We start from the raw sequence: 24,266 nt of genomic DNA on the forward strand, positions 1-24,266 counted from the left end.
TAACCCCATCAAATAAGTTTAATCTCACTATGTTTGAACTGTAAGGTCTTAAGTGCACCATACAGCCACATGAAAGCGTTGAATATGATCCAGACTGGATAAGAATGTAATTCGGTTCATACCAGGGTCACAAAGAATGTGTGCTATTGTTTTACTGGACACGTGTATGAATACATGCAAACTGACGGGTTTGACAAAGTGTGTAAAATTGACTGTCCCTGTTTGACTTTACTGTGCACGCGTGGATGCTATGACATGTTTCTGAAGTCCATTGCTAAGTTTTTTCCTTTGACTGGGCCACCCCCCTCCCACCCACTGCTCTGCTCTTTAAACTCTGTTGCTTTGAAATGCCCTGCAGAAAACAAAGCTCTCTCCTGCTGCAGACAATAAAGCAGCTGGATTTCTGCACATGTGCCTTTGTGTCCGTCTGAGGCCTTGTCATAACTCCGTCGGGCAGGGCCTAGACTTTCATCACACACACACACACACACATGAAAAAGCACACGCACATACACCGAAAGTCACTGGCTCAGGGAGATGGATGGCAGTGTTAGCACAAAAGAATATTTGATTTGGTTATAAATACCACAACATGAATGAGAAGCTCAGTGGGGTAAAGGGCAGAGGGCACGACAACCGGAGGAGGCGAAGTCTTCATCGACATCACCATCATATGTGGTCGGTTTGACAATCAGGTTAGCATTATTGAACGGTGACTAGTGCTTTTTATCTCTCTTCTTTTTCTTACTTCGTTTGATTTAGCCTTTATCTACTTCAAGTCTCATTAACATAAACATTTGGGATGTTAAAAAAGACTAAAACAGTTCATCGTAATTATAAAGAAGGGTTTTCTTTGTGTGTAAGTCTAACATCTATGACTTAAACAGAAGGTGGTTAGAGTTAAAGTTATAGAATAGTTTGAAAACCAAGATATCTCTACCATAACACCCAGCGTCACAAAGCAGAAAACATACTTTTAAATGGTGTATTTAAAGTCCCTCTCCACTAAAAATTTCTTATGCTCATTGTTACCTCACTTAGATATTTCACCTTCATAGATACGAGAGAGTGCCGAGTTAGACACTAGAAGGCAGATTTCACATTCATCTGCTGAAGGGGGAACGTGATTCTGTGCTTACCTTTAATTTGAATTGGAGACGAGTGGGCACGAGTACTTTGTGACATCACATCAGTTCGGAAACCAATCCTGGTCCAATACCCAACTCACACAAGGGTATTTGTGGACACTTGAAACCTTAACTTTACAGTCAAGTAGGACACAGCTAGTGTCCGGCGGTTAAACATTTGAAATAAACAATATTTGCATAGTCATAGATTCTGGATTTTTTAAAATGAGGCTGAAGGACCAGATATAATTAAAAATTAATTAAACTAACTTCTTTGGTGGAAAAAAACCATATCGGATACAAAGTAGTATTCAAAGCAGAATATTTTAATCGGTCCAAAAATGTGTCTGCTTCGGGGAAGGGGGTGTTTAAACCCTAATTATAAGTTAAGTTAATTAGTTATTTCTATGCAGACCCATACAATAGTGAATTGTAACTCGGTTTATCTTTGCATACTGTTACTCATTCTGCAGGTCAGACGTCCCCGCCCCCTCCGCCGTGTGAGTGGTTTAAAGTTTCTCCCGTCGCGCTCTGATTGGCCCGTGAAGTTTTGCTGAGGGGGGGATAACTGCGGAGCTGTGCGCTCCCCGACGCACATCAGCCCGGAGATTTCCGAGGGGAGCTCAGAGAGTTTAGCCGTATTCCCTTATCGTACACATCAGGGTGAGAGGATACAGAGCTATGGGGATGACCGGAGATAGAATAAAAGTCGTTTTTGTAAAGGTTTAAGACATCACAGGTTTGGAATAATCTTTTTCTGACTTTTTTTTTTTTTTTTTTTTAAACTTTACATCAACCACTGTCGAAAATGTCTGGTTTGGGTGTTTGGATTAACGCGATTTGGATTTTACTTTTTGCCATCATTGATGTGGCTCTTTCAAACTACTCTGAGGACCAGTGCAGCTGGAGAGGCAGGCAAGTATTTCTGATTTCATCTGTGCTGTTCCCGCATTTGGCCTAATGCCGGTGAGAGATGCTACAGGTGTCAGTGAGTTGGTTAGTTTGTTTTTGGAGCGAGCGGTAAAGGACAACGCTTGTTTGGATGCAGCCTGCTGAGACGTGCCATTAGGGCGCACTTAAAATGTTTCCAGATCTCTGCTGTGACTGCGCCTCCGGGCTGTCTGCGGGAGGCACGGAGGGTCCAGACCGACAGGAGACCGGAGGATTAATTCGGATTCTCGGAGGAAACACGCATTGTGCGTGTGGTCGCTGGGGTCGAGCTTCATCGCAGCTATATTGTTAAAATACATGCAGAGAACTGTCAGTATATAGAACACGTTTGGACCAAAGATTATGTCAAAGGCCCCCGCCTCCACAGAACTGCCAACAGGCGGCGCCTTCTCTGTACAGGCCTTGATCCAGTAAAGTTCTACTAAAACTAGATTTTTAATTCCGTTTAGGTTATTTTGTGTTTCTGCTAATTTTTTATGACAGTTTTGGTTTAAGTTGCCTGTTTGCAGGGCTGACATTTAAAGCTGCTCAGTCCCATCCAGCAGTGCAGTTGTTTCAGGAAAGTACCCACTGATGATGATGATGATGATGATGTTAGAGACTCAGATCTTAGGCCCAGACTCTTGCCTGGATACATGATAGTGAAGCCTTCACTCAACTTCGTCTCCCTCTCTTCTTTCCCTCTCACAGTGGTTTGTCCCAGCAGCAGGGCAGTGTGGAGCAGATCTCCCTCCACTGCTCCGAGGGCACGTTGGACTGGCTGTATCCCAAAGGAGCGCTGCGCCTCACCCTCTCACCCCGCCTGCCCTCCGTGGCGGTGGGGCCCGGCGGCAGCAGCTCAGGCCTCATCACAGCCTGCGTCAAGCCATCGGAGCAGTTCCACGGAGCCCAGCTCTACCTGGAGAGAGACGGGGTCCTGGAGCTGCTGGTGGGGGACCGCCTGGAGTCCTCTCCCCCGCCGAGGGTTCGGTGCTTCAGCCGCCTGCCCGGGGAGAGGGTGGCCCTGTTCCTGCAAGCCACACCTCACCAGGACATTAGCAGGAGGATCGCCTCCTTTCGCTATGAGCTGAGAGGGGACTGGACTGCTCGCCTGTCGCTGGACTCCAACACCATCAGCAGTGAAGGTGAGTCAGTGAGGCACTAATCAGCCATGTTGGTTTGAGTGAGGCTACTTAGGGTCAAATATAAGGAGACACAATGACATTTTTTTTTTTACTTTGTCCACTCTAGTTAATAAATTAAATAGAAAGACGAGGTACACAAGAACTTTTGGCCAGTTTAATCTACTCTTTTCAAGAAAAACTTAACACTCCACTCATTTGATTATTTCTCAGAAACAATCATCTTCGTTCTGTTCCTGTGTGAACACCTTCAATTTCACAGTTTCTTTATGGAGGTCAAAAATGGGATTTCGTGGTCATATAAAAATCACAAAGCTCACAAAAAATCCATCAGAATTTGGTCACGACTCTTTTTCTTCCTTCCCGAAAAGTTTGGTAGATGCAAGGTTTTACCCCACCAGCGCTGATATTATAACCCATAAAATCCTCCCTTTAGATGATTCATAATTCATAACAGGCCTCTGTGGGCTGGTTGGACTTTCCACGGCTCATGTAGAGTGCAGAGAGGAGGAAGTGGCCAAATTTACCCCAGAGGCGTGCTGGTTTGGAGTAGGAGACGGGGAGCCGTGGAGTGCGGAGGAGGGGGGACAAAAGCACAGTATGTGGGGCTTTCTCCGGAGTCCACAGCCCTTTGAATGGGTGCCGCATGAGTATTCTGGGATTACTGCCGTCGCCTAGGCGACAGGGAGGCCTCTGCCCAGCTGAGATGCTCCCCTCTTTTGTTGAGCTGCCTCTCTGTGGGGAGACTTGTCTGTAGGAGTACATTCCCCCTAGATCTCTCTCTCTCTCGCTCTCTCTCTCTGTCACACACACACACACACACACACACACACACTGATTAGGTTTGGAGGGGGGTTTGCTGCGGACTAGAGAGGAAGGAATCTCATTTATCAAGAGGTTTTCACTAAGGAGGAGAATGTGCGGGGTGGGCAAGGGGCCTCCAAAGAACCACAAGGAGAACTTTAAAAAATGCCAGGACTTTTTTTCTAGCCACAAAACAGTCAAAGCAGACAGCTAGAGCTTTGCTGCTTTGGTTTTTATCGTTTTTTTTTTGTTTTGTTTTGTGGCCATCTGCAAATCCTGCTATATATTTCAGGAAGGTGCAATTTATTTTTTAATTTTTTTTTAGAAATTTGTCAGGCCTTAGGTGAAAGGGAGTTTTCTGGGAGGTGGGACTGTGCTCCATTTAAAATCATTGAGATCCTCCCCCACTCCCTCTCCTTGGCCCCAGTCTAGGCTTTGATGAGGTGTGACTGTAGATACCTTAAAGGGCTTTTTTGGGGGGGGGGGGGTCATTTGGCCTTTAAATCATCTGGGGTGGACGAGCCTCGCACCTGAAAGCTCCACTGGTCCTCCTCTACCAACTGTAAAAGTAGCAGCTGTCTGTTACAACTCAGTGGTTGGTCTCTCTTTTGTTGCTCTTCTTTGCACAGAGTCGGAATTCACATCCCACATTCCTTTGCATGTGACCTGGAAATGCGGTCCTCGGTTTCCAGAGCCTCAGTATAAGTATTAGCATATAGGTGTTTTGGATCGGTTTTGAGAGTTTTGTGAGGTCACCAACTGATTCTCTCTCTTTTCTTTCTTTTTTCTCTTTCCAGAAGCCTGCAGACCCTGCAACAACACAGAGATTCTGATGGCTGTTTGCACCAGTGACTTTGGTGAGATACCTTTTTAACCCCTCTCTTCCTTGCCTATATAATGTAAACCACAGTAACCCCCCCCAAAAAAATTCAGACAGGATTAGCATATTAAACTGGACCACCAAATGGGAAGAAGTACTTGCAGCAAAGTCGCAGAACATAATGATTTCTAGTCAGGATCTACAAATCTAATCCCAACATCCCTAGAGAAGGAGCAGTGGACTAATCTGCAGGCTTCTGATTGAGCTGTAATGGGACTCAGGAGAAGTTCAGCTGGCAACAAAAGTTAGAAGGATTAGTGAGCAGGCCTGGGCCTTTGAATGGCTTTACTGTCAGTTGGTAGCCCCCAGTGAACCACATCTCCAGCTGAAATAGGATGATGTAACATTTTTAAGACGACAAAAACACATTAAAGTATTTTATGTTAACATAAGTCAAAAGTTTGTATTGTAAAATAACCATAGAAACGAACTAGAAATTAACCTGAATGTTCTGTTGATCCACAGTGGTGCGTGGTAACATCCGGTCAGTGGAGGAAGACGAGAATTTACGAGCAGCAGTGATCAAGGTAAGCGCCACCAGGGTGTTTCGTCAGAAGTACGCCCTGTTCAACAGCAACAGTCGCCTGACCAGCAAGGGTGAGATCAGGACTTTGCTGCAGTGTGGCGTTAAACCGGGACCTGGCAGCTTCCTTTTCACCGGTCGGGTCCACTTTGGGGAAGCTTGGTTGGGCTGTGCTCCCCGCTACAAGGACTTCCAGCAGGCGTACACTATAGCCAAAGCAGCCCAGCAAATACCCTGCGAACTGCCTGTAGACTGAGTTACAAACTCTGCAGCAGCTTGTCTATCGCACAGAATCAAGGCTGTACTCAAAGCCAGGCCAAACTCAGCCCTGTTCCATGTTTCGGAAGAAGCCACAATGCGCAACTGACGGGTCGATGTTGCCATGATGCCACCGATGGATATTCCCAAAGGACTGAGGAGTGAAATGGACTTTCCCAACACCATTTCAGTGCAATATGCAGTCACCTGGTCCAAAAGACCTGGTGGAGTTGTGACATGAGGGACATGGTGGAAATGAAGATTATAAGCATTTGGCATTGGACAGTTTTACAAACAGTGATGCCATCGTGCTGGTTCAGAGAAAATCTTTCGATAAGCTTTCCATTCGGGATAAATTAAGTTAAGCCATTAATTGAGGCCTATTCAGTCTTTGCTTAGAAACTCAGGAACATTTATGAAAAGTTCTATAGAAAGTTTACTGCCTTTTAGTTGATATCCGGGTGAGGATACACTGCAGGCAGGTGTTGCTGTGGTCGAAGATTTCAAAATGGCTACCTTTTTGGCAAAATGGCTACCACAGTGTTTTTGTTCAGAAAATGACCAACCATGGGACAGTGATATGTTTTTTTGGCTACCCCTGTACTGGTGTAACACTGGGACTCAGTGTTACTGTTATGAAGGAGATTATTAAAAAAAAAAAAAATCCTCACAAAAGGAATTGTTAACAAAAAATATTTGCACTGAATAAGGAAAGGGAATGATCTGGAAAGTGTGATGCTGCAAGCACTGAAAACCAAATATAAAAGCAACTATATGTAGCATAGGGGAGCAATTGAGAATTTAATATATGTACAGACAATGTGAGCACATACAGTAGTAACACAAAGCTAAGGCTACCTGAGCAGGTTTCACAGCTTGATAAAGTGCTAAAAGCACTTTTATGTCCTAGCCAACTCTTGAGATTTTGTTTCTGGAAGGAGATGCAGGCTAATTTTTTCTGTAAGATATCATGTTTCATTTCAGTAGCAAGAATTATTTCTTCAAAATTTCAAATAATTGGACTGTATTTGACTTTAAAGAGAATTATTTAAAATATGTTGGTTGCAGAAATCTTGCCAAAGCAGTTGCAAGTTTGGTTGTCATCAAGTTATCCCCTGATGTTGTCTTATATTGTTAGATTTTTTTTTTTCTTTTCTTTTCTTTTTCTTTTTTGGTCTTAACTAAAACAAGCTAGCTTTTCATCAAACGTTCGACAACAGCCATTCACAACAGAAGTCCGGTGTTATCATGTGCTAGAAAGATGAGAGTTAAGATGCAGAAATATACAGAAAAATGTAAAAATCCAACTTTTGGTGGAAAAATAAATTACTACACTGGACAAGGCTCGCTCAAAAATATGCATTTAATGTATACAATTCTGTTCTGTAAAAATGATTTCATATCTAATGTGCACATTATCAACAAGGGGAAGGGGTTCATACCAAATTACAATGATGTGCTGAAGCAGTATTTCTTAAATGCTTGTACTGCCATTTTGCTGTATGTCATTTTTCATGTGCATTTATGTTAATATCAATGTGAATGTAAATATGTTAATAAGAAATTCTAGAAACGACGGCATGAAAAACGCCTGTGGAAAAAACAACTTTGTCTCAGTATTGTGGATTATTTCTATGTTTTGTCTGTGTTATTAAAATATACTGTAAGTAAACACTCCCCATATTTTTGGATGTATTTATTTTCTTCTTAAAGCCTCTCACATACATTCGCTTTGAACTGATTCTTCAACGCCTTTAATTCAACAGGGTCATTTCATGCTCCATAATCCTCTCCCCTAACAAATCAAGCAGTTTAACATACATTAGTGTATGTGGCTCCAAACGTTTCAACCGTGGTAAACTTTTCTCAAACATAAGTCACTTCAAGTAGCCATGAATCAGATCCATGAAAACTCAGAACAAATGGCATGCCGGAGAGAACCACAGGGCCTAAAAGGCAGAGAGATTTAGGGAGTGTTTAGGACCCTGAGGGCGTTTGGATGGGGTGTTTGGAATGCTGTTGTCCTCAGCCTCCCATTTTCAGGATTCAGGAAGCAATAAATTGCCATTAAGGGAGCGGCGTGGCAGACTCGGCTGAGCTGAGGTGCCACACAGTCGCTCACTTTATCCTGACCACGTGCACACAAGGACACAATCAAACCAAATCTGTTTTCCACTTTACTCAGCCATGTGCCTTTAGCCTGGAGCAAAAGTTTGTTTCCTACTGCAACGAATTTTATCTAAAGGATCACATAGCTTATCTGTTACCTGTCATGGCTGACTGGTATTTTCTGCTCGAACAGATGAGGAGCTGCATGGCAGATAATACACAAACACCCATATCACTGGACCTCTATTATATATTCACCACCTGTTTCTCCTTCGTGCTAAATTCTGCATAGGCATGTACTGCACACACCTCAGTAAAATCTCAAGATTTACTGCACGCAGTAAATCCGTTTGAAAAAGAGCAGCTGGGGAATTAACATGGTGTTCAGGTTAAATGGAAAAGAATCACAAAAGCTCGACATGCTTCCCATGTCTGGCCAGCTATCTCCCATAGAAACCCTGACACTGGCTTGCCACTGCATCAGTAGTTCATGTGAGTGAACCTCCAACCTCCCCAGCTATTTACTGCCTCAGTGCTCCTTTAAAACATCCCGTAGCTGGGGGCCCCGAGCTGCTCAACCCTGCACACAGACACTCCTCTGCCCCCTCCCTTCCAGTCCATCTGAGGTTACTCTGCTGCAGGGCTGATAAGCCAAAACAAAGAGCACTCAAATTATACTCCCTAAACTAATACATCATGTGGCATTTTGACAAAGCTCCACTTCCTGCATTGTTGTCACTTCTCTGTGACCCCAGTATTAACTACTAAAAACTGCAGTATTAATGTCAATGTAGCCACAGTGACACAGTGGTACAGTTTGGTTTTGCATTTGCTAAATTAAAGGTATAACAATTACTACCGTTTAAACGTACACATGGAGTACAGTAAATTATTTTAAAATAACTTTGTCAACAAAATTTTTGATCAAGACCCTGAAAACATTTTTGTGATGAAATCCAACTTCTGACTATTTTGCACACTGGTAATGAAGCATGCACTCCTTTAATGCTGAGTGATTTTCATTGGTTTTGGGATGGACGCGGCAAAGCGGGAAACCCTCAGGAAAGTGGAATCAAAAGGGATGGGAGAGAGTTGTTGGGTGTGGACTTCCGTCAGCCCCTGGGGGATTTTGAGGGAAGTGGCCAGAGACAAAGCTCCAGAGATGAGAGCGCAGACAGGGGGAAAAGGGCTCCTGGACACTCCCTTGTAGTCCAACACAACAATACCCCACCTAGCACACAGGTCCTGTGTTTCCAGCAGCAACTCTCCCTGTTATCCAACCATATAACGATCAGACCTGCAAAATTAGGCTCATATCCACACTGATATTGGACTTCCAAATTTTGTCTAATATTGCACCTATCTATATGTAAATGTAATTGTTATACCTCTTAGCTTATTTGACTCTATTTGAACATGTCATCTGACAGGGATGATATTCCACTTTGGTCCATTTTTATAAGAAAATTATTGCCGACTAATTCAAGAACATCTTTCAATTTTCATATGTAAATATCCTCTCAGTGTTGAAGTAACCTCTTCATTTATTTTCATTCCTTTTCTATAGCCTGAACTCTCTCACAGCTTCTCACACTTATCCTTAACCTGGCTCTCTCTCTCCACTGGAACTGTCTTTTCATGGCTTCATCGTCGAATCTTTCCCACAGCTTGGTCCACAGCTGCCGGGTGATGCACTGTTGTGGAACCAAAACAGTGGTTGCAATGCTCTGACACACAATTTTCAAATCTGTTACCTCATGCCAAAAGATACTTTAGGTGTCTAAGTGATCGAATCTCTGTAGCTTTTCTGCTGCTTTCCCCTTTCCTGTGATTCCCTCTTGTTCCTCAGTGGCAGGTGAGAGAGAGATTCGTGCTCAGTATGTACTTTGTAAAATTTACATTCAAATTCACCTTCACACACTTCAGGACCAGACATAACAATTCAAGGTTGCCAAGAAATATACAAATTTTATCTTTAAAGTTCAAACCTATTTTTTAAGCTAACTTAATAAGAAAATGTAAAGATACATATCAGTGTCTCTGTGGATTTTGTGGTTTTAGCCCAGACTGTATGCGATTATATATAAGGCCAAATAAGGAAGACACTTTTAGGGCCCTTTTATACAGCTTATCCATAAACTAGATTAGTAAAAAGTGATGAAGAAACAGCTGTGGGTTTCAACAGGGTTCATTTTCCACATAAACAATTGCCGGTAATCCAACTCTCTGCAACCAAACATCAGTGGCTGCACATCCTGCTGCCTCTCCATCAGCTCAGCACCAGCTGAGAGTGAGCATGACGTTCATGACCACACTTTGGCATCCCAGATTCCCAGCTGACAATTTCTTTTTCCCATAACACCCTCGCACAGCTGGGAGTGATGATTCCCAAATGGAAACTGTGAGTGTTCAGATCTAAGAACACACAAACTTGCTATGGACTAATTCTGTGGCCAGGGAAATAGCAGCAATTATCAAAAACTACACTTCATGCCCTGCTCCTACTTTAACTTCCTCAGTGCAACAAGTTCTGTAAGGCACAAACTCATATTGATCTTTCCGTAGTGAACAATTTGCGAAACCGATGCATAAAGGGTAACCTCTAGTCACGGAGCATGGTGACAGTGAGAGAGCAAAACATGGTCAGCTTTAAAGTAGAGTGGGCAGTTTGGGTAGGTTGAGAGGTCAAGGCGGAATAGAGAACAAATGTAAAGCGGTGCAAGAGCATGTTTATCTGGCCATGTTATCCCTCTGAAGTACTGAAGGGAGGAGAGCGAGGAGCCCCCTTTGTTCCTTCAAGAGCCTGCAGATGGCTGTAATCCCCTCCAAAATGCGTACTGAAAATCAATCAAGACAGGGTGGACATGGTGTATGAGTGCAGAGGCGGGCGACACTTTTCTCAGGGAGGGGGTCCTGCAAAGAAACACAAGTTGGGTCAAACAAGCATCTTTGGTGCTTTCCCGCCAAAAAAAAGTATTGTAAGGCAAGACAGAAGGAATGAATTGCGACCCCCTCCAATGAAGGCCCGCTTGCTACCCCTGCGTTTGAGCCCAGCACAGCTGCCATCTCCTCCTGGGGCTGACATCGCCTGCAGGGGGTACAGCCACAAAAACCTCCAAACACTAACATCCTCCTCTAATAAGGCTACTTAGAGACATTCACAGTGGTAGGATGAGGTGAAACAGGCTCACATGATAATCAATAGAAAAGTCCAGGGATCACCATAGTGAGTAGGATTCACTCTCTGGAGACCATAAACATCTGTAAAAAAAATGTTATCATAATTCATCCAATAGTGGTTGTAATCTTTCAATCTGGATATATTTCAGTGGAGGATCAAATGACCCATCAACCGACAGACTGCCATTCGTGGAGCCATGCCCCAAGCGTGGCTAAGAGCGGAAGTATTCATTAGTATTTAAAAATATTAGTTATTATCATATGATCATTTCCTGCGGGAAATGTGAATTTTCTTTCAGTACCCTGCGCTGAAATTCTCAACTCTAAGCCGAACTCTTTATAATACGACTGGGAGCCTCTGGGAGGGCTCCCCAATCTTGCCAATTAACCACCAGGATTATGGTTTACTGATAGAACTCGTCTGATTGTCTACACAAAGGGGAACAAATTCCCTGGTAGATCAGTTCAGCTCCTCTCTCACTACCTGCCACCCACCTGTGTTTCTCCAATCCAATCCTGCAATACTGAAGCATTGCCCAGCCTCCCCTCTCGTACCTGTTTTTTTTGCCTGTTATCTTTCTCCTCGGAGAATTCGTTTTAAGTTACCTCCTCAGAGACATACTGAACTGTGCCTATTGTTCGAAATGTTTATTAAGGAAAGAGGTAGGCAGGAACGAAACTGCCACTCACAGTAGTTTTGTTATGTTACTAGTATCTCCTTGCATTTTTCTCCAGCGTTGCACACCTTCAGGGCAAGATTTGTCAACAGATACTCCTGGTGCGCCGAGCTGCGAGATATGGGAAAACATGAGGATATTTTGTACCACGTTCATTATGAAACGCTTGCAGGTCTTCATTTATTAGTAGTAAAAGAAAAATGCATCACTTGATTGGAAATTTTAGTTAGATATTATCAGTTGGTCACATATATTCATGTTTGTAGCTGTGTCCTGTTTCTCTCAAGTCTCTCTAGCCTCTATATAAATTAATGATATCCTACATCTCCCATAATTAATTTGACCAATCAACAGAGAAAAACAGTGAAGTTATTGTTTATAAATAGGCATATGTGCTAGGTACCCAGCAAGAAAACAAAGTGAAAAATGTTGTTCATGAGTTATGGTATATGTTTGATCTTAGTCCCCTACTCAGTGCCCAACATGTGTTGTAGGTGCATTTCATTCTGATTCAACTCTTAGGTTACTGTTGGTAGAAAACAACCATCCCCGCCTCTGGATTTCTCCTGAATGATTATTGAATATTCGTACAAAATGGTCAGTCTATAAAGAGGGTCTTGCATTTTAATTCTTTGAAACATTAATGAAAAACCTAGTGTTAATTATTTGTTTTAGATAATTGAAACAATTTGATACTCCTTTAAATTTCAGTGAAAACTGCGGATTATCCAGAGCAAGAGGTGGTTTATGCTTGAAAAGAACCAGTTCGTACGCAGTTCCGTCCGATCAAGTCACGAGGTGAGAGTGTTTCTAGTCGTTCTGAACGGCTTGGCCTCGTCATGGAGGCTTGGGTGCAATAATGATTTAAAAATGCACACTTTCAGACAGTCTTTCCCGGAAGGCATTCGTAGTGTTGCAATAGTTTGTACACACGAGAAGTGGCAGACACAGTTGTGTAGAGACTGAAACATTAGCGCTTGAGAGAGAAGTTCAAACCCTGCCAATCACTGGTTGAGGTGGGTGTGAAAGTCTGTTACTTTCGTTTTGGAAAGTTACAGAAATTATCGGATGCAGCGATCACAAAAGTGTGGGGGCAGGGGGTTTCAGACACTGTTCAACCATATAACAAGCACTTTGTTTGGAGTATACTGGTGCCTTTACTCATACCCCAAAATGGTTTGCTGCTGTGTAGCATTCCGGTCTATGGAGGATACTGTTGGTTTAAAAAGAAAAAAAAAAAAAGTTTCTCTGCCTCTGGATTTCTCTCAGTCTAGAGAGAAACTGCTACATTTTAATTCTGGGAGACCCTCACTGAAATCAGGTATTAACAGTTGGTTTTAAATCATCTAAATAATTTCAAAGTCCTTTAAAACTGAATAGTCAATATCTCAGTATGATGTCTTTCTTTATGTTTAGCCAATTGCGAATAAAAAAATTGACAAACCAAGCCACTCCAAGAGCGATCACAGTTTTTTCTTTACAACAACATATTTTCTTGCTAATGCATGGTGGAGTGTACCATGCAGATGGTTTAAGTGTTAGAGCTAACATTTTCACATATCCACCTCTATAACTTCTGCTGCAAACGCAACACAATGGAAGAAAAGTGGAATTTAGTGTTCCTCAGACCATTATAAAAATGAATTTCAAACAGAGCTTACTGTCAACAATTTCAATGTGAAATGTCATTTAAATGTCATTTTCAATGCCTTGAGCAGCATAAAAAAAATAATTCACCACTATAGTATTGGATATCACCAGGAGACAAATTCATATCTAAGACCTCAGCACATAACTCTTTAACTACTTATGGCTAGATGGCACCAGAGGTAAGGGAAAAATGTGTCTTTTTGGAATTTAGGTTAACTGATCCTTTAACAGTGTGGGGCTGTTTTAGGTTGTTTTTTTCCCTTTAACATTAATGAAATAAAACTTTTAAGTTACATACTTCAGTCCTGGTGGAATGTGACTAAGCGATGCTAAGTGGCTGCTAAGAGCACTTTTCATGTTGGATCGAGTGAAAAGAAAAGGCAACAGAGAAACTTGTGAGGCCATTTATGCATCAGATGTGCTGAAAGTCACGCTGCATGTTTAAATTCCAACAAAGTGCACTGACACACTGTGCATCAGCCCAGCCGCTGTGGCCCGTCTGATGTGTCAGAAGCTCCCGAGCTTTCCTCTCCCTTCGCTCTACGCTCATTCCAGGGGAACATGTGCGCTGGAATTCTCCCCCAATTAAGACAGGGATTAGCCGGGTCCACTGTGGGAACCGGCCGAGTGTGGGAAAGCAGAGAGTCTGTCCCTCTCTCCTTCCCTTACCGACACTCAGCCTCATTTTCACTCGCTCTTGTTCATCGAGCTACCTCCCTCCCCTGTCTTTCTCACCCTTACTGTAACTCTTCCTCCCCTCTTTTCTCACCCTATATTCTGTCTTTTCTCCACACTCCATTCTCATCACTTTTTTACCTTTGGTAGCTCTGTTAACCCTCGCCCCAGAGAATCCATTTTTCATTGTTTCCCCTCTCATATTTATAATTATGCACACTGATCCCCTTTCTTTTTTCTTCTTTTCTTTCTTTTTTCCCCTTCTAGTAGCCACCCACAATCTCCATAGCTTTCAGTCCTAATTCTTCAAGGTTTTCTGAAGTGCATGGTTCTTCAGTGCTCCCCTCTCCTGCCCCTTCCCTCCTCCCTCTTAATGCCTCTCTTCAACTTTCATACTGAAAGCTTGTCTGGAAGAGAAGCTGTGGACTCTTGCATGAATAGTCTGAGGCTGTCAGACTGAAAGAGGGGGCGAAAGACGGCTCATCAGAAAAGAAAAGACAGGTGTCTCATAAAATAGGAGTTGCAGACAGTTTATGTCGGCATTTTTGCATTCATTCATTAATATCCAACATAAAAAATTGTATTTAACTAATCCTATCATTGGTATAGTGCATATGCCATATGCAGCAAGCTAAAAATGTATTGTAATATATATTAGCATCGTGGGAGAAAACATCCATGGGAACGTCCTGGTTAAACTTCCTGCTCACTTTTCCATTGTCAATGCATTTCTTTCTCATGATCTTGCAATACTCTACCGCATCAGATTCCTCTCCCACTGCCTACACATTCCTCGTACTCATTGCCACCTTTTCTTCCTGGTTCCCACTCTCGCTCTCCTTTCCTTGTGTTCCCATAAATCCCTTCCCTGTGCACTCCTCCACACAAGGCTTGTCCGTTCCAATTATGGCAGGGCCGTCCAGCCCCCGGCTCACACACTCTGCACACACAGCCCGCTCTCATTAAGCCTGTATCAATTAGGCATTAACCTCCTAAAACAAAGGGCCTCTTGACGAGCGGCCCATCGCAGGCCATGTGAGGTACTTCCTCTGCATCGCTCCACCCTGCTTCCCATCCTCAGAACGACACATTCATCCAACCTTTTTCCCACTGCGCTGGTCACATAACAAATCTGGGCCCAAATTAACATCAAAACAGTTGAGAGTGGAGAAAAAGTGAATAAGCATCAAATGTTTACTTGCACTTGCTATGTTGATCAGGTCAGGGTCTTACAGTATAATGATTTCACATAAACCAGAATGCTAGTGTTTTGTGTATTCTTCGTAAAAACATTCACAACTCAGCAACCCCGGTGACAGAGAGTAATAATGCTCAGAAATGTACCTATGTTTTTTATTTTTTAATTTAAATTTTTTTTTTTAACTTTTACTGGGGTTTTCAGACAAGCGTAACATTGTATTGTGTAGTTAATCGCTTTCAATTCCCTACTGAATAACATAAAACATCAGTTTGAACATAAAAAGTCAAATCCAGTTGTTTTAATTTCAGATGGCAAAAAGAGATCATACATTTTAGTGAGAGACCGAAAGGGCTGAAAGTGAAGAAAATAAACCATTTTTGCTGATATGAGAGCCTGACATGAGGGTATGAATCTGAAGTGACTTTGAAATTAAGACAGTTAGTCTTTTTTTTTTTCATACCAATATAAGATGATATGAAATGTTTAGAAACATTTCATTAGTTGAGATGGGCTCATGAATCATTGTTCCTAATACAGAAACAACACCCGTACAAAATTACAGAATGAAATGCAATAGTCCTGAAATAAATGCTACCTTTGTGAAGGTTAAAATGTTTCTATGACACAATGGAAATTTCTAAGGATGCAGTTTAAAATCCTGTAGACTGTATTATACTGAAAGACTAAATGCAACTTTGGTTCTCTAGAGACAAGACGTAAGATGTTAAAAGCATCACTAACAATGTGCTTTAATCCATATAGAGATAGAGCACAATGATGCAAGGCTCAAATTTATACAGCATTTTGAATGATAAAATTTGATTGTAAAACAGTAAGTCAGTAATGAATATATTAATGTTTTAAAGACACTTTTGAGGGGATTAGAGGGAAACTGATTTGTAGCATCTGTAATGGTTGAATGAGGGCACTTATCTTGAAAATCCATCAGTCTTTTCAATCAATTTACTAAAAATCCAAAACTCACTGGTGTTAAATATTAGTGTCTGAAACTCTGTCAGCCCAGGTTGTGCCAGGTGTAAATCTTCCTGTGTGTATGTATTATTGGGTTGTGTGCTGGGTTGAACACAGATTAAGCACAAACTGCATATTAGACAAAGTGCATGATGCTCGTGCTACCTGTCCCATCTGGGGCAAAAACAAATCCCATAGAATGATGATGTTCAACTCTTACTGCCGTTCTACATGAGCTGACATTCAACACATGGACAATTCATATCTGATGACTCAATTACTGCTTCACAGAAACAGGCTTATCGGATGTAGGTTTGGGGCTTTGAGTGATAAATGATATTTGAGGCATCTTTCTTTTCAACTAATGTTTAGAAAAGTCAAAGTGGAAATGACAGACAAATGATTATATAAGATTTTAACAAATAATTACAATTAAAAAATAACTTTTTAAAATTATTTAAACAATATCTTTTTCAATATTTTTTAACTTTTCCTAGCGAAATCATCATTTAAACTAGAGACCATCTTGTGGTCTTTGTTGGCAGAGCAGCAAAGAACAAGAGACCACCTTGTGATGGTCTCTAGTCCACAGACAGACAGACAAACAGACAGACATATAAACATCTGCTAAAGTACTCAGAACCATCTCAGTGGTAGTTCCCGCTACAGTAGGTGTCTCCAAAACCACATTTTGTCATGATCATGGCAGATGCAGACACAGACACACACACACACACACACACACACACACTGACTCACAAGGTAAAAACAATACCAGTGGCTGGTAATTAAAGGTTTTTTATTGCCACATTTATTAGACCAACTGAGTCTAATCTGCTCATTATTATTTTTATTATTTACATCACAATAGTGGTCACACATAGTGGTCAACAAATAGCTGTTCACAGTCCAAGATGTCAACTTTTCCAAAATGCTCCAAGTTGAGAAAAAAACGTTGGCACATTTGCCCGGGGACCAGCTGTGGTGCAACAGACAAACTCCCACTAAGATGCCTTTATAATGTTACAATTTCTACTACTTTTCTTGCTTTTTGTTTACTCAAGTGTACATTTGATTTGTACACGTTTGCAGAGGCCTCTGCAGACACATCACCTCTCTGTCCTTGTTGGCAGAGCAGCAAAGAACAACCTGGTTTTGATTTTCCCACAGATCTGTCGATGAGAGGAGTGGTCCCCAGCACCCAGAGCTTTGGCACAGTGACTATGTTGGCACAGACCCAAGCTGAACACCCCCCACCCCTTTTCCCAGGGACCTGGGAGTGTAATACATTACCAACAAAATCCCACTTCCCATTCCTCTCAAACCTTCACACCCCTGCTGCCCCCCTACCATGGCTGGCATGCCCCCTGAAAAGGGGATTGGGGTGACATGCCTACGACTCTTTCCATCTCCCGTAGTTTTCCCATCATTCCCCTGAGCATTTCTGCTTCAACTTTTTTCAACATATAGCTTGTTTTGACATAAACTTACTGACACTTTTAACCAAACTTTTCAGTTAATGCCACATTTAAAAGGACTTTCTACTTTTAAAGTTATGTCAGCAGTTAGCTATGGAATGAAACCCAGCTACCAAAACACATTAAAAAGAAAAGCAGACCCTTTCACTGTTAGAGGGATTTAAAGGGAATAGTTGCCTATTGAAACCAACACTGAGGTTATAAATATGAACCCTCGTTCTGGAAAAAGCCTGGCTTGTTTGCGCCACAGTTCTCAGCACGGCACTGAGGCAAAGTATTCACAGGCGTGTACGTGTCTGGGTAACATGTAATGACATTATTCTCACCAGGGTGACCCCTCATTGTCACCGCGCTTTCTTCTCCTGAGCTCGTGAAATTGACATAAGCTTTACAAACATTCCAGGCATTTTTTTCTCAAGGCCGGATTTCTTTGGGGACCTTTCATAGAGAAAACCACCAGTATGAGCAGCACCACCTAGTGATGTTATAAAAGCACTAGGGATTCACACATCATGTTTAAATGCTCAAAAGAGGTTATTCAGTTAGAATTATATGGAATATTCATTTAAACAGGAATTAAAACTGCTTACAGTCACTAATTTATGTAGGATATCACAGAAATAAATGTTTAAGACTAAAATTTCATTTTCAGATTACCTATATGTAAGACTTATAACTTAAATCTGTGCAATCTAAATTATTCTGCAGTATATGACTGGAGTTCAGTTTTCTAGTCTTCTTAATGGAGAGATGTATTAGGACTTTGGATCGCCCCACCTCCTGTATCCCATGCAGTCTGCAGAGATGTGTCATCTCCTGTTTATACCTGCAGGTAGTGGTAAAGTTGAATATAACACTCTTGTGAATTTAAACATTATGATTTACACATTAAGTGACTTCCTGACCTGCCCAGGTGCTTGTCGATGTAGTCCTGCAACTCCAGCACCTGCGCCTCCGCAACCGTTGCTCTGGTGATGAGAAAAGCTTCAAATCACCTTCATCACATAAAAAGATTTTAAGATCCTTCATTTTAAGAATGCCATCAAACAATCTAAAATTTTAATGGTGGATTTTTGTTTACCAGTGTAGAGTCTGTGATTTCCTTCAGCTGTGTCCTTACATCCAGCCCAGATTCCTCACATATCTGCTCCAGTTTTACTGGCCTGGTCAAGTTACATTTTTCACATTTTTTTATGACACACTCTACAGCTGACCACTTTTTGTCATTTGATAAAATACAAAAATGACACTCACTCCTGGCAGCTCAAATTTTGAACACAGGCATTTTGAGGGCAGCCATCTGGAACAGAAAAGTCAGGGTGAAGGTCTTGAATCACCATAAACACATACTGAAAATGTATGTAAACCAATAAAGCAACATAAATGATGATTGTAAATGTGTGATGTAAACAGAATCTGAGCTACAATATTTTGCTCCTAAAAAGTGAAAAACAGTAATTTCTCTTCTGGGTTTACAGGAAGTCACACGCTTTGAATATTTCTTGGCCAGGTGCAGCCTCTGCTGGTCGGATGTAACTGTTTTACTAGACAAATCAGCACATTTCCCAAAAAGTCAAACAACTTCTTTAAAAGCCCATCTAAAATAAATACAATTACATCCATACTGGCCATGCTCCACCAGTCGCTATGATGGCACCCAGTTAATTTTTAATATCAACAAATATTACATCCATCAGTGCTGCTACATGATCTGCAATCCACCTCTGTAACAATAATCCTTTATGTTGCTGTAGGACATTTTTACAGTTCACTGCACACAAAACAAATGCTCTTTGGCTTTACAATAGGGGAAGTAAGGACACAAAGAAGAATCCCCACAGACCAAATACAAGCATTCACCAGACAAAACAAAAGCAGATTGAGCCACTTCAAAGCAGCCATCTTTCTTTTACCCGTCCTGCTCCCGGGCCGCCTGCAGCTGACCCTCCAGCCTCGCCTTGTTCTGACAAAGGTGCCGGGGCTCGCTCTGAGTGTCACCTCTCAGCTCAGCCTTCTCCAGGCTGAAGTGGGCCTCTGGAGGTCCAGGGTCAAGACCGCTCTCTGGTTTGGCCAAGATCTGCTCCCTCTGAACCCTAAGATCATTATCTATAGATACATGAGTCTGGTGATGTTCTACATTTTTCTTATTGTCAACTAATCCCATACAAAGACCAAAACCCACAATAAATTAATCCTTCTAACAAGCGTTGCCTATGTACCTGACATACAGTAGCTTATTGTCCAAAATTTTTTTAAAAATACATCAATTAGCACTGGTGACATGTTAAGTCATTGCGATGTACAGCACATGAGCAACAAATTGTAGCTAAATTGCAGCATAAAATAGTCCCCAACAAAACACTATTTAGTCCTGTTTGTGCATTGTTTTCTAAAAAACACAGTGCCCATGATTTTTGTTTTAATTAAAATGGAAGTATACATTCATGACCTGTTTTTAAATATTTCATTCTTCAGTAGGAATGAATGGGCTTGGTGCTTATTGCCGCAGACAGGGTAGGAAAGCCTGGGTATTGGCATCGTGGGTTTTTGTCTTTCCATGGGATTTGTTGACAGTAACAAAAATATACAATATCTGCGGTGTTATCCTTGAACTCAAAATGGATTAATTGTAAATCTGCTGTTCATAGCAGTGAGGGTAACAAGACTCATCAAAAGCTGAACACTGGAGTGGCAGTTATGAACTTTTTCGTTACTTAACTCTCGGAAAGTTTATCCGTTTTTTTATAATGAAGCAGACTGATGTTGATCAAAAACGGTATTACTAGCCTTCTGATGTTTTGAGATTTGAGTCATCTTTAATCATACTGCCTCAGTTCGGCCAGTTAGTTTGTTTAGCTGAATATGTGTATTAGGTTTTACGATCATGTTTAAGGAGTGAGTGAATAAACTTAATCATTTACAATTAAACAGACAGAAGTGTTACCTGTATGCAATAAGGAGGGCATGATGGGTCTTTGTCATCTTCTGTAGTCTCTTTTTATAGGAGCGAGCAGCAGAAGCGAGCTGCTCCTCCCTGACCCTGTAGGATGAGCGCACATCCTGCAGCATGCTTTCCACAAATGCCCTCATCTTAGTTCCCTCTGAAGGAGCTTTACCATCTCCAAGTCCATCAATGTACCCCTGTATTAACAGGTGTGCAAATGAATGATACGGTAAGATGCTGAAGGACTTGTCCCGAGATTTTCGTATCTTACTTTATGAACATTTCAGTGCTTTGTGTTCAAGGCTACTCACAGCTAAGTCCTGTATGTTGCACACCAGCCTTGCACGGTATTTCTCATTCAGCTCTTTGACGTGAAGCTGTAGCTCTGAGTTCTCTTCTTCTACCTCCTTCACTTGGCTCTGAGAGCACATCAGTGCCTTGGATGAAAATGACAGACATTTCAATTTGACCATATTTCCGCCATATTTAACCTGCTATTGAAATTATTATTACATTAATTCAGAAGCTGAAAAACAGTGTTAGTCTCTACAATAACGTTAGCAATGTCCTGTCAATCAGTATCTGGGACTGTTCCTGCTCACCGCACTCTGCTCAGATAGTTTCTGCTGGCTATTATGGATCGCTGTCTTGTTCTCCTGGTGCTCTTTACCCATAGCCACCCTGTTGACCAAACACAGGCTCAACCACAAGAGAGAAGCGACCAAAATCCACAGACAGCCACATCACAGGAGGAAGCAAAGAGACCACATCACACACAGTAATTAAAACCCCATCTAAGAACAAAAATCAAAGAGGAACCCACAGAGCAGATGCATGTGGGAGGAAAACTGGGACTTAAATCCCAAAACGGGTTTGGGTTTTTAATGACTGGAAATGGAAAGATAATGAGGCTTCATCTTAACTAGGCTTGTGCACGAGTAAATGACAAACATTCACCGGCCCTCACACTTTCTCCTCCAGTTTCGTCTGCTGCTCCTCGTAACTCTTCATTTTCTCCAGCATGTCTTTGATCTCATCTTGGTTTCCAAGAAGCTATGTGACAACAGATGAATAACAAGGTAAAGGGAGCAGTTACTAAAACTGTAGTTACATAGATCGCTGATAAGAATAAAACATATGTGCTGGCCACTGTTCCCAAAAATATATTATACTGCATTTTATATAGAAATACTCACAGTTTTTTCCAGTTTTTCGCTCCTTGTCCAGTGCTGCCAGATCCTCAGGCTGTTAACACAATGATATACAGTGATGGATGTAACATTTAAAATAAATAGTGGAAATATTCAACTTTGAAGATTAAGTTTAACCCAAAACGAAAACCTTTCAGAGGCCCAATGAAAATATTTGATAAACAACCTTTTTACTGTACCCAAAAGGCCTTAAATTTTGTGCTAACAAGGTTTTGTTTGCAAGTAAAACCCAGGAAATTATGAGGGAAATTTTAGACTTTTGCACCCTATGGTTAAGCATTTGGCAATGGTTGCACAAACAATTTGGAAAAATGTGAGCGACATGTTCTGCTTATGTTGTACGGGTCTCAGCAGAGTGTCAGTAATGACGGAACTTTAATTTTGATGTGAATAATTCCATTAAAATGCCACTATTAATACAACCAATACACTGTCTCACCTTGACTCGGTTGCATGACACGCGGCTGATCAAGGCCATCACCCTGTCAAGCTCCCCATGAAGGCCCTGGGGTGGTAGTCTTGACACTCTGCTGCTGCTCTTCCAGCAGCCTGCGGAGGGCGTCCTGGGCCTGGGCCGGTGCCGCTGCCAGCAACTCACCGCTCAGCTCCTCGCTCTGGGCCAGCTCTTTATCATGGGCCTCAGCCAGTACCAGGTAGTTCCTCTTCAGAGCGGCACATTCTTCTGTCCGGCCTTGACTGCTCTTCTCTCGCACTTTCAGACGAGCCTTGGCTGACTGGAGTTCCTTAGATAGCTTGTCTCGCTCCACCTCAAGCTCTGTTATCGCACCGTCTAGGTTCAATGTCTAACCGGGGGAACGAAAGTACAGCAAAGACAGCCTAAGTGATTTGGGATCACAATGTCTTAAGGGATACAGAGAAGAGTTAACCTGCAAAAACTCAATTTAACTCTGAGAAAACATTTCGCCCTAACTTTTTTTTTTTTTACACATATTAATCATCTTGTCCTAAAATCCTAGTACAGTAAAAGAAATCAAACTTGTAGGCAGGTACGTGATGTAGGCTATAGGGGAATATGTCTTGAAGAAAAATGACGGATAAGTATGTTTGTGAAAATACAAGAACTTTTTTTTATTATTGGTAGGTTCTTTCAGTGCTAATTACACTCACTAATTTCAAGTATGCTCAGTTGAATTGAGCACCCCCCCCCCCCCATTTGCTCTTACCAAGACAATTTTAATTGTGTACCCTCTACTGAGCATTTATATTATTATGACACTGATCAAATGAAGGCTAAATCTTACCCATTTCTTTAGTTACAACTACATTACCTTGTTTTTCAGCTCAAACGTCTCTTCTTCAAAGTGCTCCCTCATCTTGTTGCTCTGAATTTTCTCCTCCACAAGCTCCTTAGATATCTGAAAGGTGAAACAGAGAAAATAAAACCCCTCTGGTGCAATACTGAATATATACATTGCACCTTTAGTTAAGGCTTACCACAGGTTATGTAAACTACCTTCAGTTTTTCCTCTTCACTCTGGACCAGCCTGCAGGACTGATCTGTGTTGGAGCTGGCCAGGTGGCCCAGTCTGCTCTCCAGAGAGCCCGCTTTGGCGAAAAGGCGTTCATTTTTGTAACGAAGCTGAAGCTGAAGTGAGGTTTAGTGACAAAGGTGCATTCCGCCTTAAATTATCTCCCATGTTGACCATATTGGTAATACTTTAATTCCCCCTATTAAGCATTTATAAGTTGCTCATAATGCGCAATAATGTAGTTGTATGCAAATACAAGGATATTCTTATTAATGTACAATATTTGCCAACAATAATAATTTCTCCTCCACTTTTGAGTGCCTACAGGAGGAGTTATAGCTGTTGACAAATATAATAATAAAGTTATATCTGCCTTCAACTACTGTGTTAACCATTTAATACATATTTATATATTGCCTATAAATGCTAAGCAGGGGAAACAAAAGTAAAGTGTTAGCTTACACGGTATTGTACACCTTGGGGGGCCATTTTGCTGACGTTTCCTTTAGCTTAGCATTAATTCATTGACCAAATATTAGGGTCAGATTAGTCTGTTTTAATGTTCATAAGTGAAAAGTGACAATAACCGCTGCACATTAACGAGACCAAATATAGTTCGCTCACATTTTCTTCTGCCCGAGCTTGAAGTCGCTCCTGTAGTTCATTTGAAGCCGGCTGGCGGTCCGCGGTGTCCATCTCTAACCGCCATGTTCAGGTGCGGCTTCAGGTACGCCACTCATCGTGTCCACCAACGACATGTCGCCATGGTTCAAGAACAAAGAACACAAACCAGACTGGCGTGGACACTGATCTTTTCCACGTACTTCATTTGACACCGAAGATTGCTCTTTATTTATTTATTTAAACAGCAGCACCGCACATGCCACTGTAAACGGAATCCAGGCTCTTTCCGACCAGCGTCTGGTGTCCTTGACTTTCACCACCAGCCTCAAACCAATCCTGCTGAGGATTAAAGTGTGCACGGTTCGCTTAGTTTACAGTAATGCCTACCGCT

General features: G+C 41.8%; 2 protein-coding genes across 2 annotated transcripts; one reads left to right on the plus strand and one right to left on the minus strand.

The window, feature by feature from the left end:
• The first annotated feature begins 1,736 nt into the window (after positions 1 to 1,736).
• Positions 1,737 to 7,313, plus strand: metrn (meteorin, glial cell differentiation regulator). The gene is made up of 4 exons (XM_040134331.1): positions 1,737 to 2,042; positions 2,769 to 3,202; positions 4,801 to 4,860; positions 5,349 to 7,313. Exons 1-4 carry the CDS (start codon positions 1,936 to 1,938, stop codon positions 5,660 to 5,662), a joined length of 915 nt encoding a protein of 304 aa, XP_039990265.1. The 5' UTR covers positions 1,737 to 1,935; the 3' UTR covers positions 5,663 to 7,313.
• Positions 7,314 to 8,775: 1,462 nt separating this feature from the next.
• Positions 8,776 to 23,947, minus strand: ccdc78 (coiled-coil domain containing 78). Its single transcript, XM_040135950.1, is given in 15 exon segments — positions 8,776 to 9,042; positions 18,384 to 18,432; positions 18,512 to 18,593; positions 18,678 to 18,769; positions 19,520 to 19,699; positions 20,551 to 20,747; positions 20,862 to 20,987; positions 21,153 to 21,231; positions 21,518 to 21,620; positions 21,762 to 21,795; positions 22,201 to 22,269; positions 22,271 to 22,564; positions 23,051 to 23,137; positions 23,236 to 23,367; positions 23,876 to 23,947. Coding segments are annotated over 15 exon segments (1,863 nt in total).
• Between the last annotated feature and the right edge of the window lie 319 nt (positions 23,948 to 24,266).

Source organism: Xiphias gladius, chromosome 9 (assembly GCF_016859285.1).
Source record: "Xiphias gladius isolate SHS-SW01 ecotype Sanya breed wild chromosome 9, ASM1685928v1, whole genome shotgun sequence".
NCBI lineage: Eukaryota > Metazoa > Chordata > Actinopteri > Istiophoriformes > Xiphiidae > Xiphias > Xiphias gladius.